Consider the following 15217-nt stretch of genomic DNA (forward strand, 5'->3'; position numbering starts at 1 on the left):
CTAAATACTCATTTTAATTAATCTTATAAATAGAAAGAACTTTTATTCATTAACTCAACTTTATAAACTATCCTGACTATTATTTACAAAACGACAAATTAGTGTCAAATTTGAGGGTAGATTCTTTAGTAAATTATGTATCTTTCATAAAATATACCTGAAGTTCCTATTTTCGATGTCAGTAACATCTGAGAATTGATACTTCGTTTCTTGTTCTTTATCTAAATCGTCTCTTTCAGCGTCCCTTTTTTCATTTTCTTTCTTCGACAAATATCCAACATAGAGTTGTAAAGGAACACAGACACATTGTGTTACCAATAGTGCTATTTTAGCTGGCATATATCTTGGATAAGAATTGGCCCTGAACATTTGCGGACCAAGAATACATGAGACATTATAAACAATCATTGTAGCGGCATTTCTGAAAATTCTTTTGGTATAACCGGAAGTATTGCATGAATTCCAGATGTAAATGTTAGTGATTACACAGGAACCACTGTATAGTAAGTACAATGAGAACAGATTGGCGATTTTATGATCCAAAGACATCGATATCATTACAATACAACCAATTATTGTAGGAATATACATTGAGGTTGTTATTAGAGTGAAGTGGCCCCAGCGAGAAATCATTTGAGTTGTGACTATAATAATAATTGCGACAATCGCACCTATCGGTAATTGTAGAAGAGCACTTTCATAATTATCGAATCCGAAAGTAGCTGTAATTGTCGTTGAAAAAGTACCAATGGCACCAGTACTGATTTGAGAAGCTGCGGTAATAAATAACATTGGCCAAGTTAATTTGTCTTTCAAAAATAATTCTTTCACTTGGTATTTTTTAAATTTTTTAGTTTCTAAACCAGTCTGGTTACTTCTAATATGTTCAATGACTTGTAACTTTTCCTCTTTACTCAAGAACCATGCATTTGTAACGTTATCAGGTAGAAAAAAATACGTTAGCACTCCAAATGCAACTGTTACTACACCGACAACTAAGAACATAATCTGCCATGAAGTAAATTTTTCACCATTGTAGTGAAGAAATCCAAAGGAAATTAGACCACCGACAATGTACCCCATACCAGCTTGTGTTGCCCAAAACCCGATTCTCGAGCTTTGCTCCGATTTAGTATAGTACATACCACTTATAGCAATGCAACAGACGGCACTTGCAGATTCGAATAAACCTAGTAAAGTTCTAACAATCATCAATGAAGCGTAGGTCTTACAGGCAGAGTGGCACGCCAAAGTAGTACCCCAGCATATGACGAATAAACTCAACACTTTAGAAATCGGGAATACCTGAATTAGATAAGTTACTACAGGTTCCATGAAGATATATGATGCACTGAATATTGTGCTTAAATTAGAAAACTCATTGCCCTTCAAGTTCGTCTTAATACCCATAGAAGCCGAGTAATTCAGTAGAGCCTTGTCGAGAAACATGAATAAGTACGTGAAACATAAAAATGGTAAAATAATGAAATCAATTTTGCGCATCGTCCTACGAGGTAGCTTATATGACCCATAGAAGAGCGTATCACTATTTGTAGCGGTACTGTCAGCATCGAGAGAACTCAGATCATTCTCCTTTAGAAACTGCAAGGCAACATCCTGGCTGCCCAGTGAAGTGTCGTACTCGTAGACCGTTGTATCTTCCTTCTCTTTGATATCTATCATTATTGGTTAATTGCGCTTCGATGACTATTGAGTTGGACCCTGGTAAAATAAATCCTCCAGAGAATATTCTTCAAACTGCTTATATATGATTCCTAGAGTAGTTCACTTGAACTTCGAACAACTCATCTCATCTTGCAAAATGCAAATATTCATCAAGTTGTCGAGGAAAGATGATTTTCATAGCTTGTTATTTGTATGCAAATAAAAGATTGCTTAACTAATGTTAATATGCGATGAGATTTTTTTTTCATGAAAAATTAATTAACTGTCAATAGAAGAGAAGTGAGAGACTAATTACATCAGTTGCAAGGAAGGCAAGTTGCATTAATTGGGACTGAGGAATGGATTATGGTAACAGTTCCCGTTATCTGTTACAGTACATTCTGTCGGCTAGAGGCATATGCCACGAAAATGCCCTAGTAGTAGCGTTAATGAGGCTTTATATGGATTTAGGATGTTTTGATGACGCATGGCAGATTGATCAATGGCTGCACGAATTACACGAAAACATTAACTCAATCAATGTTAAATTGAATCCGTTAAGCTATAAAGTTGTGCAAGTGCGTCATGGGCTTGGTAAAACTGCTGTGACTATGAAAAATGAACAAAATTTTGGGATTCCCAATAGAGGTTCTGAATTACAGCAAATTGTACTTCCTAAGAGCAGTAGGTTCTATGTCTATGTCAACGTGACGCCGAGTGACGAGACCAAACTGTCAACAAGGTTCCAACCAAGGGAGATCGAGTTTATCAAGTGGTGTATAGAGACGTTTTGTGCTAAAGGCTCCGTCGTTTCCAATGAACCAGTATCGAATTCGTCCATCGTAGTGAAGGAAGTACACAGAATAATACAAAATTTGACAGGTGAACCAGTAGCTGAAGCATGGACGCGGCATTCGACGTTTGCAGTCGGCTCTAAAGAACTGTCGCAGTATGAGGATTTGAGTGCGTTGGAAATTGAACAATTGTTGGTTAAATTGTGTGAATACAAGTGGCTATATAGAACTAATCAAGGTGAGTTTGGTATGGATGTAAGGTTGATCGCCGAATTGCAAGAGTTTTTAGTCAACGAGTATTCACTCTCTCTCTGTGCACACTGCGACACTTTGGTCACCTATGGTGTTATGTGTGGAAGTGCCCATTGTTTGCAAGAGGAGGATTCTGAGAGAACCGTCTGGCATGTGGACTGTTTCCAACATCATGTAACACACGTGAGTAAGAACTGTGGTAAATGCGACGAATCGTTACTTGTAAATGGTATATACATTATTTAAGATATTATATTTACATGGGGGATCTTTTTGATCTATTTTTTAACAAGACCTTTTTTCTCTATTAAATCTTTGGCTTCATTTATCTTTGTAGCCAAATAGGGCGAGCCACCTTTATCAGGATGGTTAGCCAACATGATCTTTCTATGAACTTCCTTTAGTCTCTTTGTAGTCAGTTTATTATTTTCTTTAAGATTTAATATCTGTAGTGCCTCTTTAACGTTCATCTTCGGTTCAAACCCGCCTTTCAAGAAGCTCGAGGCAACTTTCCCACCATTCAGTTTGATCCTCACGGATCTATATAAACCAGCAGCTGCATATAACGCAAAGAACGTACCTACACCCGTAAGAATGGGATGTCTACTCATAAAATCACCGGATTTGTCAAAATATTCGTCCATACGAGACCTCCTCACACCAGGAAGCTCTCTTTGAACGGGCCCACTGGTGTCCATCCCATCACTCCCATTGCTAGAACTGTTCATCCTGGCTTCTAAGCACCTTTATAGCCTGTCCTCTATTACTATTTGATCTTATTGAACTATACATGTATTTTTTTTCTTTGCTTTTTCTTGATATCGCTATAGAGAAAAATTTTTCAAATGTAGAAAAATTTAATGAAGCTCATCGATACTTATTGAAGAAAGGTAAAAGTTAAGAAGACGACACTATGAGAATCTATCAATGTCATTTCTGCTCTTCACCAGTATATCCAGGTCATGGGATAATGTTTGTTCGTAATGATGCGAAAGAATTCAGATTTTGCCGTTCTAAATGTCACAAAGCATTCAAACAACGTCGTAACCCAAGAAAGTTGAAATGGACCAAGGCTTTCAGAAAAGCTGCTGGTAAGGAACTGGCTGTGGACTCTACGTTGACTTTTGCCCAAAGAAGAAACGTCCCAGTTAGATACAATAGAGAGTTAGTCTCTACCACGTTGAAGGCTATGGCTAGAATTGAACAAATTAGATTGAAACGTGAAAGAGCATTCTACAAGAACAGAATGAGAGGCAACAAGGAAAGAGACTTCTTAAGAGATAAGAAGTTGGTGGAATCTAACCCAGAATTATTGAAGATGAGAGAAGTTGAAATCGCCAATAAGTTAGCTAAGGAGCAAGAAGAAGAAGTAGAAATAAGCGAAGAAGAAGAAGAAGAAGAAGAAATGGAAATTGACAGTGAAGAAGAGGAAGAAGAAGAAGAATTACAAAAGCAAAAGATCTTATTGAAAAACAAGAGAAGAACTTCAAAGAAAATTGCATTTTAAAAATTAGAAAAGAATCTTTTATAAACCAAGGTAAATATCTTTATGTAAAGTAGTATGTTGTGAAGACAAATCAGTATTAATTTCGTAATTTTGAAAGGTCCGTGGAGAGAAACTATTAAACTGCTGATAATTGTAAAAAATTAATGCCTTCTGGTGTCCTAATAAAGTCTCTAAGGGCATGTATCTCATTTACAGTTGTCTTATGAACGTCTAGAAGTTCCCAAAACGAAGCATCAGTAATATCATTGTTCCATAAAGCTATGTATAGATCTAAAGCATCACCTTTTTGTAACTTCTCATCTTTAAGAAATGCCACCGAATATACATCTTCACCCATGAATATGGCATGTCTTACATCATTATCTTTCTCGAAGTCAGCTATATTTTTAATGATCATCTTCGCAAAATAATCTGAATTGTTAATAAGCTCTATATCGATGTACTGCGCAATGACTCTACATCGTATAGGTGCTGTATTCCCTCGTATTACATCTAATTCTGATATATCAATTACTAGTCGACTCATTCTGCCTACTCCTATATGTTTATTAACTTTCTTTATCTAGAATTAATGATTTGTTCGAGGCTTTCAAATTTGAAGAAAATGTTCTTACTAGAATAAGCTCACTGAAGAAAAAACCATAGAGCTTACCTGGACTTAAACAGTACTCTGCGTCAACTGGTGCAAGCAATCGTTATGAAATATTATTTGATTGTTTGACCTTGAAGATTGCAATATATATTACTATGTACTTGAAGCTATTCTATATATTTCAAAGAATACTGCACAGAATGACACGTAAGAAACCTATAACTTCTCATATTCATCTGGATAGAAAATTAGTCTCTCGACACCCTCCTTCGTCAATATAACCATTCTAATGACACCACCAGAGGAACCGTCCCATTTTATTGCTTGGGACAAGGAGTGTTTGATAAAATTCACAGTCTCATCTTTCGTCATATCTTCCTTAAATTTTTTATCACAGTAGCCATAGATGAAAGTGGAACCAGAACCGGCAATGGCATATTTTTGTTTATGTATCGAACCGCCTAATGGAATACTATAAACTTCACCCTTTTCGTTCTTATCGTCAAAACCAGCAACAATAATACCTGCTGATAGATTATCCTTATTTTCATAACATATAGACTTGAAGACGGATGCTGCTGTTTTGATTGATGGTGCACCATACTGTGATTCGTATAATTCTAAATGGTACTGTACAATGTCTGCAACGGCTTGTGTGTCAGCAGCTGAACCTGACCTACAACACCAAATTTTGTCGTGCACTCTCGTAAGCTTGTCAGTAACACGATTGGCGATGTATGCACCTGTTGTCGTACGTGAATCTGCACCTAATATCACACCATCTTTGAAAGTGACAGCCATACTGTATAATTAAACAATTTTGTTAGTATAAGATAATCCTTTAATTAACTATTGAAAAGCAAAATCAAAATGTAAAACATACATAGAAGTACCTAGACTGACTTCCCCCTTCTTTAACCTGTTGACATCAACTTGAATACCGTTCATTACACCTACTCAATTAATTGAGACACCTCTTCAAATACTATAATGTCGTCCCTGTTAATATCTCTATCTATTTTTTTTTATATTGAACGCCACCGCATTTAAAGCAAGAGCTACCCGGACATACATCTAAGAACTAATTTTAACCAACCTAATACTTTTGGCCAATATGCTCAGTTCAAACGGTTATTCGTACATGATAGCTGCATTGGAGGTATGTTGGTGGTAAATTGTGTATGATTACATTATATAACATTCGGCGTGGTTGCGAAGCTTCTCCGACTAGTGGGCGAACCGGTCAAAGTTACTTCCCTTCTGGATCTTGCAGGCCTATCATTTGAGGGCTTAAGTGCTTCTAGATTTCCAAAATCTAGCCTTAGAGGTTTGAAATTACCCTCTACTGAATTCAATTTACGTTTTACCGTCGTATCTAGTGCATTTGACGATTTGAGTGGACTTGGTATTGCTCTTCTCCTAGCCTTACTATAATGCGACATCATTGCCTCCATTCTTGTTCTTCTTACGGCAGTTGATCCAGGTATCGTTGTAACATCATCGCTACTGTTGGGCGTGATTGGCCTATGAGGAGTCTGTAAGGAGGTTTGTTTCGTCTCTGACTTCAGTTTCCAAAGATTTAAAATACCTCTCAATGTAGCTCTTTGCCACCTTTTCCTAATTGAGTGTGCCTTTTCATTATTTGTTTGTAGCTTTAATAATTTCATCGTCCAAATTTTCAAATTATTCGAAACAATATGGAAGTTCACTGAGTCTTGAAAGTTTCTTAATTCCAATTCTAATTCCGATTTTCTATTGAGTTTTTCAATCCACATTGAAAACATTTTTTGTGAAGTTGTTAATCTGTTTAAATCAGCACCTTCTCGTAAATCCACCTTATACTGCGTATATTTCGTTATCATCGTATTGAATATTACCTTATTTAATTTAATCTTTTCAAAATCTCTTGAAGCATCATTTAGTATATCGTGACAAAAATTAAATTTACTTCTAAAAGAGTGCCAGTACTTGGATTTTAATCTTTTCACCTTTTTCTTTTCATATAACAACAAGTGCGTATTTAACTTTTGAATGTTATGATTCTGCACTTTTTCCATCCAAAGATGAAGATATTTGAACGAATATTCTCTTTTAGCCAATTGGAGCGGCTGATTTTGTTTGTATAAGTCATTTACAGCCAGAATATGTGAAATTCCACGTCTTATCGTCTTAATAGCCTTCAATTGTTCAAAGATTAAAGATTTCAACTTTAAATTTTCTATGTCGTGATATTTAATTTTGAGTTGATTGAAAAACACTTTAAACTCTGAATTTTGATCACGATACTGCGCGGCAATTTGCTGCAATCGTCTAATATTGTCATATTTCGTTTGCCATTTTGCCAAATATCTTTTTGATAATATTTGCTTTTTAAATTGTAGAACCTTGAATTCATTGTGCCAATTTTGGTGGAGAACTTTGGAAAAAGTTTTGTGCCCTTGATAATTTTGAAACTTTCTTAAATGAAAATATAAAACAATCTTCTTGAAGTGTGACTTAACTAATGTTGTATTACGGAATTCAATTGAATTCAAGTTCAAGAAAAGTTTTTTCTTCCATATATTTAAAAACCACTGTTTAGTCTTGTCATTTTTAATCTCACTCACTGAGTATAAAAAGTGAAATCTTTCATTGAATCTCTTGTACCATATCTGAGAGAAGATAAATTTTAAAAGAATATTATCTAATCTTGCACAAGCATTTTTTTCCAAAATACTATCATTTGATGATCTTTTCCAAATTATCAGATACCGCTTTAGAGTAAAATGTTTTTGCAGTTTTCTTAATTCAATTAAGTTTGAATTAATGGCCTTAGTTTTCTTCTCCCACTTATGTAAAGTTGACTGTAATACAAATATGCGATTAGCTATCTGAGATCGTTCATTATTCAGCAATGTTTGTTGATAATGGCTTCTTAGTTTTTCGAAATACCTTTTTTTCAAAAATGGGGAATCCAAGTTCTTCTTAGATAAAATGTACTGTAATTTCCACTTTTTGGCTAATGCCATTTTAATTAGTGAATTATTATTTTTATGATGGAACGATTTTAAGGAATCCTTCAACAATCTTGATTTATTTGAAAGTCTTGAGAAAAATTTTGAAAGAAAAGTGTTGTCAGCTAGAAGTTCCATTGAAATTATAGAATTGTAGTTGAGAGCTATTCTATCGAAATTTTTTGAAATCAATCTAAATTCGTTGAACTCATTGGAATCCATATTTAAATCTACAACTTTGTTATTATAAACGTCAAACCAAACTTTCAAGTATTTGGTTAAATGCAGTCTATTGAAGATTTGTAGTTTTTTCAATTGAATAGTTTTTATTTTTGTTTTCAAGAGCCATTTTTTTAAGACTGTATCTAACAACTTATCATCTCTATTTGATTGGAAAAACGATAGTTTTATTGATTTGTCATTACTTGAATTGATAAGAAATTTCATAATAACTATATTCAAATTTTCCGTCATCTTGAAATTGGGATTAATTTCGTTTTGTAAAATAACGACTATGGGATCATTCAATGGGTTTTTATTATCCAGAAAGAGATTTGTGACATAAGTCTTGAAAATCTTGAGAAAGAACTGAGAATAACCGTTATGATACAGCAACATCCGAATGTTGTGAAACAAATCATTGAGTACATTGTAAATTTGTCTTTGTTCAAAACCAAACTTGTTTGAATTTATTGATATGGGACTTCGTAAAATTGGAATATATTCATCAGTTATATTTTTGCTATGAAAGGAAGTGTTATCATTCTCAAATGAGATAGGAGTCAGTAGTCGCACTAAATCGGACTCATCTTTGTCTTGCAATGGCGTATGTATGTTCAATAGCTCGTTTAATGGCTGATTCAGGAGATATTCTGTTGTTGACGAATTCCGATCCTTTCTTAATAATTCTTGAGTCAATGAGTCTTCGCCCTTTAAATGTCCACGAAGAAGTTGCTGTGTCGTAGAATCACCATCCATTGTACATCCTCAGAAACGCCTTTCTAACGAACGTGTGGCTTCCAATAAATGTCTTGACAACCTCTGTAATGCCAATTCCATCAGATACTGTTCCTCACTCAAAAATGTTTTTTTTCCAAGCCAAAAGTTTATGGCAACGCGAAAAATATGATAAGAACAGAAGTCGAACTAAGGGAAACAGATGAAGAAGATCCATTCACCACTGAGTCATCAAAGCTATAAAATGGGAATTTGTGGATGAATAGTAAGCACGCGGTTCGGGAATACCATCTTCCCAAAAATACTCAGAAACAGATGCACATTGTTTTAAAAAACCATTTAAAAGTTGCAGCAGTGTTATTATGGTACATATCTGTTGCTGCTGCTCAAAGGCCTAAATATCGCAATTTTCCCATTCGCCTGACATTTGAACCTTACAATAATGTCTAAGTAACGAAACGCATATCAAATTGAAGTGCAAACTCTGAACAATCCATCACAGCTAGCACCGCAACGTCTATAACGCCATTTGTCCAGAGACCGTCGCAATATCTTTCATCGCTCTCATTTCGCTGTCGCGACGCGTTTACCCTGACATACGTTTCCACGCATTTTTTTCGAACACGTCAATGGTTGAAGAGAGAAATGTATAAAGTTGAAGGTGATTAATTGCACTTTCTTGCGAGAGAAAAGTAGTACACTAGTCAATTGCGGTCTTATTCTCGACGCTATACCATGTTTGTGTCTCGTATATGGTGGATATCCACCATTTTCATGTTTTGTTTGAACAGAATAGTAACTGCTAATCAGTTTATCCCACCTGAAAACTGGAGAAATATAAGATACTTTAGAGAAATTGATGTATCAAACCCATTCACGGGTGAAAGTTACGATTTAACCATTGAAAATATTTCCGATGAACCACAGAATCAATATTATATCGCCCTTTCTGAGGACGTTGCCCTCAGTACATCCATGATAACTGCTGCCATTAAGGGAACCGAAAAATTCTTAGCATGCCAAACCGTGGCTACTTTCACCCAACTTAAGGACGGAACAGTGATTAAGTATGCACTTCTTGCCTTTCCTACACCAATTCAACCACATTCTCAAGTTTCTATCATGGCGAAATTCTATCACACATTGGCTCCCACACCATACCCAGAACATATCTCTATTGATGACATTCAACATCTATCTATTAAGGAAAATAGATATCCTTTATCCCCATACGATACTGACATCTTTAGCTTGAGAATTACTGGTTCTGATGATTTTTACGAATTAAACCCACCAAAGGATAAATCTGCACAAGGTGTTCTTACCTTAGAAGGTTTCAAATTCGGCCCACACCACGATGTAGAATCATTTACTATCAATGAAGCTACTATCGTATATGGTAGTGATGCTCCTGTAAACAAAATTACTCATCTTAACAGAGACGTATGGATTTCTCATTGGGCAAATACAGTACAATATCAAGAATATTATGAAATCAAAAATGTTGGCGCCAAATTAAAGGACGGATTTTCCAGATTAGATTTCATAAGACACCAACAAAAGAGCCCATCAGGTCATTATTCAACAATCTTTAATATTGCTTTACCTGAAAATTCTACTGATCATTTTGTTACTGATAAGATAGGGCTGGTCTCTACTCACGAGGTTAGAGGTGACACTCTTACCCTAAAGCCAAGATTCCCAATTTTCGGCGGATGGGGATATAACTTTACCATTGGATGGACGAATCCACTCTCTCAAGTTTTACGCAAGGACCCCACTGATGATGATACCTACATTCTCTGTATTACTTCTTTGAATGGTCCATCATCTGCTACTTACGATTTCGCTCACGTTACCATTTACTTACCTGAAGGTGTAGAATATGTTGATGTCGGCACTGCGCTTCCATTTGATGAGGCTACAGTTGAGCCAGAATATTCTTTCTTCGATTTACAAGATGGCCATCAAAAGATCACTTTTAACTTCAAAAACTTATTTGACGAATTAGGTAAAGGTGAAGTGTTAATCAAATATAAATACCCAAAAACAGCCATGTATAAAAAACCATTATCTATTGCCTGCTATTGGTTTATTGGCTTGTTAAGTTTCTTCGTTTTGAAGAATGTTAATATTGGTATTTACTAGAAGAAGACAAAAACCTCGAAATATCTGTATGTATTCTCTTTATTTCTTTTGCCTGTAAAGTATTTTCCCAAGATTAAATAATTACAATTTACTTTATGCTATATACCTTTCCATATACATTTTTCAAGAATATCATAACTTTTGGTACTAGTAGTCTTGATAAATCCCATATGCTCGAAATCGTATATTGCCTGCATAAACAAAATCAGAGAAATTTTATCGAATATTGCGTCATCATCATTGTTGGAAACGAAGTCTAGAATTTCTGTCTCTTCTTCACCAAATTGTTTAGCATCCTTCAAAAATTGAATTACATCATTTCTCGGCAGAATTTCTCTGAATGCAATATAAAAATCGTAGATATTAATCATCGAATTTGCTTCTCGATATAACTTGAATACTTCACTAACAATTGGTCCACAAACTCTCTCATTCATTAAATCTGTTCCAACATGTGGTAAAATTTTTTCCCAATTTAATAAAGTCTCCTCCATGTTAGTTTTATAGTAAGGTAACAATGAAGTTGTTAATAAACCGTTGCTATTATCCAGGGTGAAGAGTTCTTGGAAAATTGTGTCTATTGGTTCAAAAGAGAGATCCTTCAAATATTCGTTACACGAAGGCCACATGCTTAGATATTCATTCAAATTACCCGTCAACAAATTGTAGTACAATTCAATTAAGTTGTAATTTTTTATATTCAAAGTATCTTCCAAAAATTGTGAAACAAATTTTGCATGCCCAATTACAGGATTATCCCTTACAAGAAATTCCACGAAAAACTCTTCTAATTTGCCATTAGTATTATTTAGAAGGCTTGAAATTTCAGAGGATGTGACATTTTCTTTGATCAAACCGTCAATGAAAAACATAAATGTTGGACATTTAGCTAATAATTCAAAATAGTAATCATTTAAAAATTCAATATTAACAGGATCAATGAAAATCGAAAATGGATTTTGATAAAAATATGACATTAAAGAAAAATCAAGTATCTTTGTTAATAATTGTAAATTATGATTGGTATTGTTGGACATCTTATCGATAATGAATTTAACAAATCTTGAAGACAAGTTCAATTTACCATCAACCGTGTCTAAGAAACTTTGAAAAATTCTATTACCATATTTGTAGCCTTTATTGCTGGATACATCTAATATGTGATAATTTCTCTTCAATAATCTTATTGTTGATTGCTTCATGTTTTTTTCAAAGTTACTCAAATTTGTGTTGACATTGAACACTAAACTGATTTTAACATGCTCATTTTTTAACGCATTTTTTAGTAAGATCAAGAAATCATCTAAAATGTTGAAACTAAATGAATCAACATCCTTGAACATGAATACCATATTCAAATTTTTACCAAAAAGCTTCTTGAAATTTTCTACCAGAGTCAAATCGTAGGAAACATCACCATTTCCATCTTCTTGTTCTTCCACATCCTCGGCACAATCATCATCATGATCCTCTTCTTCCTTTTTAATGGTTGAAAGTTGGTTAGATGCATTTTCTGCAATCGAGACTAGTTTAAACATGGATCTCCTCAGCATCATCCTAACATTCGGAGATTCTTTTGGGCTCAGATCAATCAGGGTATTGAGTGTGTCAGCTGTTTGTTCTGGGAATTCAATTTTAATACTGCTATCAGACCCCATCAAGAATAAAGATTTGAAAAATTGTTGTCTTGGCTCATCATCATTAAATAGAATGCTTGAGATCTCACTCTTCAAATCATGCTCAATATTAGATACAATATTGTCAACCTGCGTATGGAAATGAGAGTGCAATTGATGATACAAATTCCATCTTTTCATCATGGCGTCTGAAGTCTCTTTACCATCTAATAATTTTACAAACGGCGTATCTTCATCTATATCGTCATCTAAACCATCAAATTTGGGAAATATCACATTATGGCTCTTCTGAGCATCAGCAAAATCAGCAATGTTCATACGCAATTGACTTCTATAGTCCTAGTCTTCTATCAGTTCTGTTGATCTCTTATAGAAAGCGTTTCCATTTTTTTTCTATAAGCTCGAAAAAAATATTGAATATAACCAAAAGTTTAATATATAAAAAATATGTATCAATACGATTATTTGTAGTAGAAATTCGATGTTAACGAGACTAATTCATTGAAGTCATAGTACTCATCATCATCATCATCATCATCATCATCATCATCATCATCATCATCATTGCCATTACCATTGTCCACCTTGTTTGCTGCATCGGAGTCATCTTTATCAGCTGACTGTTTTGCAGCAGAAAATGAACTCGATTCATTGAAAATGGAATCCAGCTCGAAATTCAGATTAACCATTTGTACATTCCTTCTCACATCAAATAGAGTCTCAATCTGTTGTCTTGTGTCTTCCGTTATGTTTTCTTATCACTGATAGGAGATATCAACTGTAGTCCATCGAGCCATAAAAATTTGGCTTCCTTTGTGTCAAGGTACAGTGTCAATATTGGCTTCTTATACTTATCCAGTAGCTTCACTTCTGTGTATATATTTCTGTGAGATAGATTAATCATTTTGAATGATGCCGATGATCTATCCATGACAGATATATCTTTATGTTCGAAAAAGGCAATGGTCTTCAAAGGTATAACGATCGTTGGTGTCAAATCCTTTGAGCCACTATTACTCGTTTGGGGGGCAAATATTTTATTTCCTTCGACTATGGGATATTCTTCTCGTTTCATATCAAACTCTCGCACAAGTAAATTTGCATGATTATCGGAAACAATTATGAAGTACACTTTTGGAGCCTTTATCATTGGATCTAAAGGGTTTTCAGAGTATGTCCATGTTCCTTTTTGTAATTGCAATAACCTCTGGTGTCTTACATAGTCATGAACTTGACCATTCAAGAATGTATTAAACTCAGAAATTTGGCTCGACCATTTTTGATTGTGAAGATTCTTCACTTTATCCAACTGGTATTGTCTGGCAACCTTGTAATCAATTGATTCTAAAAAGTCCACAGAGAACTCAAACAGAACATCCAAAGGTTGTCCAGCCATTTTTTCCGATAGTATGTTATCTAGTTGTTCTAAAGTTGAAGGTATCAGCCTAGAGAGAGATTCCATATCATTTAAAGATTTCGAACCAGAATCGATCCAAAACCTCAGTTGAATTTTCATCAGAATATAAATTAATGATGATTTGCCCATAATGAATATTGCCAAAAAGGGCTTTTCCGCAAGTTTGTCTTCATTTTGTCGATAAAATTGTTGTAAATTTTTAGTTATTTCAAATATCGTGTGGTATAAAGGGAATGCTGAATCACCAAAAAGTAAATGCTCCATGAATGTTTTCTTAAAGGATAGATCAGGATCCCTAAGAAAGAATAATACATCAGTGGCTTCAAGTAAATTTAGATCTTGAAAAACGTTATATTCTTGGTTGCTTTCGAAGAATTTTTGCCTGAGATCATCATTATTGGTAACTAAGCCATCGTTTTCCTCTTTGAGCATACGTAAAATCTGTGGGAACTCCTTAATGCTAGTAGATAACATATATTTGTAACATTGCACAACACTTGGCAGAAGCCTTTCAATCATAATAGCCTTGATTATCTCATCACCAGATTGTAAAAATATCTGTGAGATAACCCTGGGGAAGTCATTGAGTAACAGTGTGATCCAAAGCGATATTTTCAGTTTAGCGAGCCTTGCTTCATCTGTATCCACCAGTGAATTTAAACCATCACACATACTTGCAGTGCATTGAAATCCCTTTCTCAACGAAGGGTCGTCAAATGATACCACTTGAAAGAAATGTATCATTCTTTTCATAAAAATATCGTTTTTATTCAAATATTCATAGAAAGAAATAAGTGGTTCCTTGAATTTATTAACGTGCAAACAAAAATGTCTGAAGATGGGTGCAAATATCGGAACAATAGCTTCAAAGCCTAGTTCAGTCACTAATCTCTTACAACTCTCCCAAAATCGTGAATCTCCTGCCACTCTACCGCATAAAACATCTTTATCACAATATACCGCAAACCCTCTTAGTAGAGTCTGAAACTCATTGAGATCAATACTGATTTCCTTCTTGAAAAGCACATTAGAACAGTGGGCCGATTCCTGTGGGGTCAAATAATCTGAATCAAACGGTAATCTTATCTTATTTTGAAGAATCTTGGCCACCTCGTTGAACTCAGGATCATCATAATTCGAATATATTGATAATGATGAGATCGAGTCCATCCTGGCTTCTTATGAAAACAAATGTGCACTCGTAAACACAAATCAGATATAAAGATCAGCCTCGTATTTGGATGGATGCTGCCGA

The 15217-nt window shown here is 34.7% G+C and overlaps 10 protein-coding genes across 10 annotated transcripts; 3 read left to right on the forward strand and 7 right to left on the reverse strand.

Annotated features, from left to right (window-relative positions):
- Nucleotides 1-144: 144 nt before the first annotated feature.
- On the reverse strand, nt 145-1683 carry THI73 (Thi73p; the record flags this gene model as incomplete). The annotated part of the gene is made up of 1 exon (XM_003956712.1): nt 145-1683. The coding sequence occupies one exon, from the start codon at nt 1681-1683 to the stop codon at nt 145-147; it is 1539 nt and encodes a 512-aa protein (XP_003956761.1).
- Nucleotides 1684-2024: 341 nt separating this feature from the next.
- Nucleotides 2025-2957, forward strand: NSE1 (Smc5-Smc6 complex subunit NSE1; the record flags this gene model as incomplete). Its single annotated transcript, XM_003956713.1, has 1 exon — nt 2025-2957. The coding sequence occupies one exon, from the start codon at nt 2025-2027 to the stop codon at nt 2955-2957; it is 933 nt and encodes a 310-aa protein (XP_003956762.1).
- Nucleotides 2958-2989: 32 nt separating this feature from the next.
- PAM18 (Pam18p) lies at nt 2990-3439 on the reverse strand (the record flags this gene model as incomplete). The annotated part of the gene is made up of 1 exon (XM_003956714.1): nt 2990-3439. One exon carries the CDS (start codon nt 3437-3439, stop codon nt 2990-2992), a length of 450 nt encoding a protein of 149 aa, XP_003956763.1.
- A 185-nt stretch (nt 3440-3624) lies between these two features.
- Nucleotides 3625-4218, forward strand: RLP24 (ATPase-activating ribosome biosynthesis protein; the record flags this gene model as incomplete). Its single annotated transcript, XM_003956715.1, has 1 exon — nt 3625-4218. One exon carries the CDS (start codon nt 3625-3627, stop codon nt 4216-4218), a length of 594 nt encoding a protein of 197 aa, XP_003956764.1.
- A 115-nt stretch (nt 4219-4333) lies between these two features.
- Nucleotides 4334-4744, reverse strand: TEN1 (Ten1p; the record flags this gene model as incomplete). Its single annotated transcript, XM_003956716.1, has 1 exon — nt 4334-4744. The coding sequence occupies one exon, from the start codon at nt 4742-4744 to the stop codon at nt 4334-4336; it is 411 nt and encodes a 136-aa protein (XP_003956765.1).
- Nucleotides 4745-5026: 282 nt separating this feature from the next.
- On the reverse strand, nt 5027-5758 carry PRE3 (proteasome core particle subunit beta 1; the record flags this gene model as incomplete). Its single annotated transcript, XM_003956717.1, has 2 exons — nt 5027-5612; nt 5694-5758. The coding sequence occupies 2 exons, from the start codon at nt 5756-5758 to the stop codon at nt 5027-5029; spliced, it is 651 nt and encodes a 216-aa protein (XP_003956766.1).
- Nucleotides 5759-6000: 242 nt separating this feature from the next.
- Nucleotides 6001-8781, reverse strand: SFI1 (Sfi1p; the record flags this gene model as incomplete). The annotated part of the gene is made up of 1 exon (XM_003956718.1): nt 6001-8781. The coding sequence occupies one exon, from the start codon at nt 8779-8781 to the stop codon at nt 6001-6003; it is 2781 nt and encodes a 926-aa protein (XP_003956767.1).
- A 714-nt stretch (nt 8782-9495) lies between these two features.
- Nucleotides 9496-10908, forward strand: OST1 (dolichyl-diphosphooligosaccharide--protein glycotransferase subunit OST1; the record flags this gene model as incomplete). The annotated part of the gene is made up of 1 exon (XM_003956719.1): nt 9496-10908. One exon carries the CDS (start codon nt 9496-9498, stop codon nt 10906-10908), a length of 1413 nt encoding a protein of 470 aa, XP_003956768.1.
- Nucleotides 10909-11006: 98 nt separating this feature from the next.
- On the reverse strand, nt 11007-12863 carry ORC3 (origin recognition complex subunit 3; the record flags this gene model as incomplete). Its single annotated transcript, XM_003956720.1, has 1 exon — nt 11007-12863. The coding sequence occupies one exon, from the start codon at nt 12861-12863 to the stop codon at nt 11007-11009; it is 1857 nt and encodes a 618-aa protein (XP_003956769.1).
- A 427-nt stretch (nt 12864-13290) lies between these two features.
- Nucleotides 13291-15132, reverse strand: LMO1 (Lmo1p; the record flags this gene model as incomplete). Its single annotated transcript, XM_003956721.1, has 1 exon — nt 13291-15132. One exon carries the CDS (start codon nt 15130-15132, stop codon nt 13291-13293), a length of 1842 nt encoding a protein of 613 aa, XP_003956770.1.
- Nucleotides 15133-15217: the final 85 nt, after the last annotated feature.

Source organism: Kazachstania africana, chromosome 3, assembly GCF_000304475.1.
Source record: "Kazachstania africana CBS 2517 chromosome 3, complete genome".
Classification (NCBI taxonomy): domain Eukaryota; kingdom Fungi; phylum Ascomycota; class Saccharomycetes; order Saccharomycetales; family Saccharomycetaceae; genus Kazachstania; species Kazachstania africana.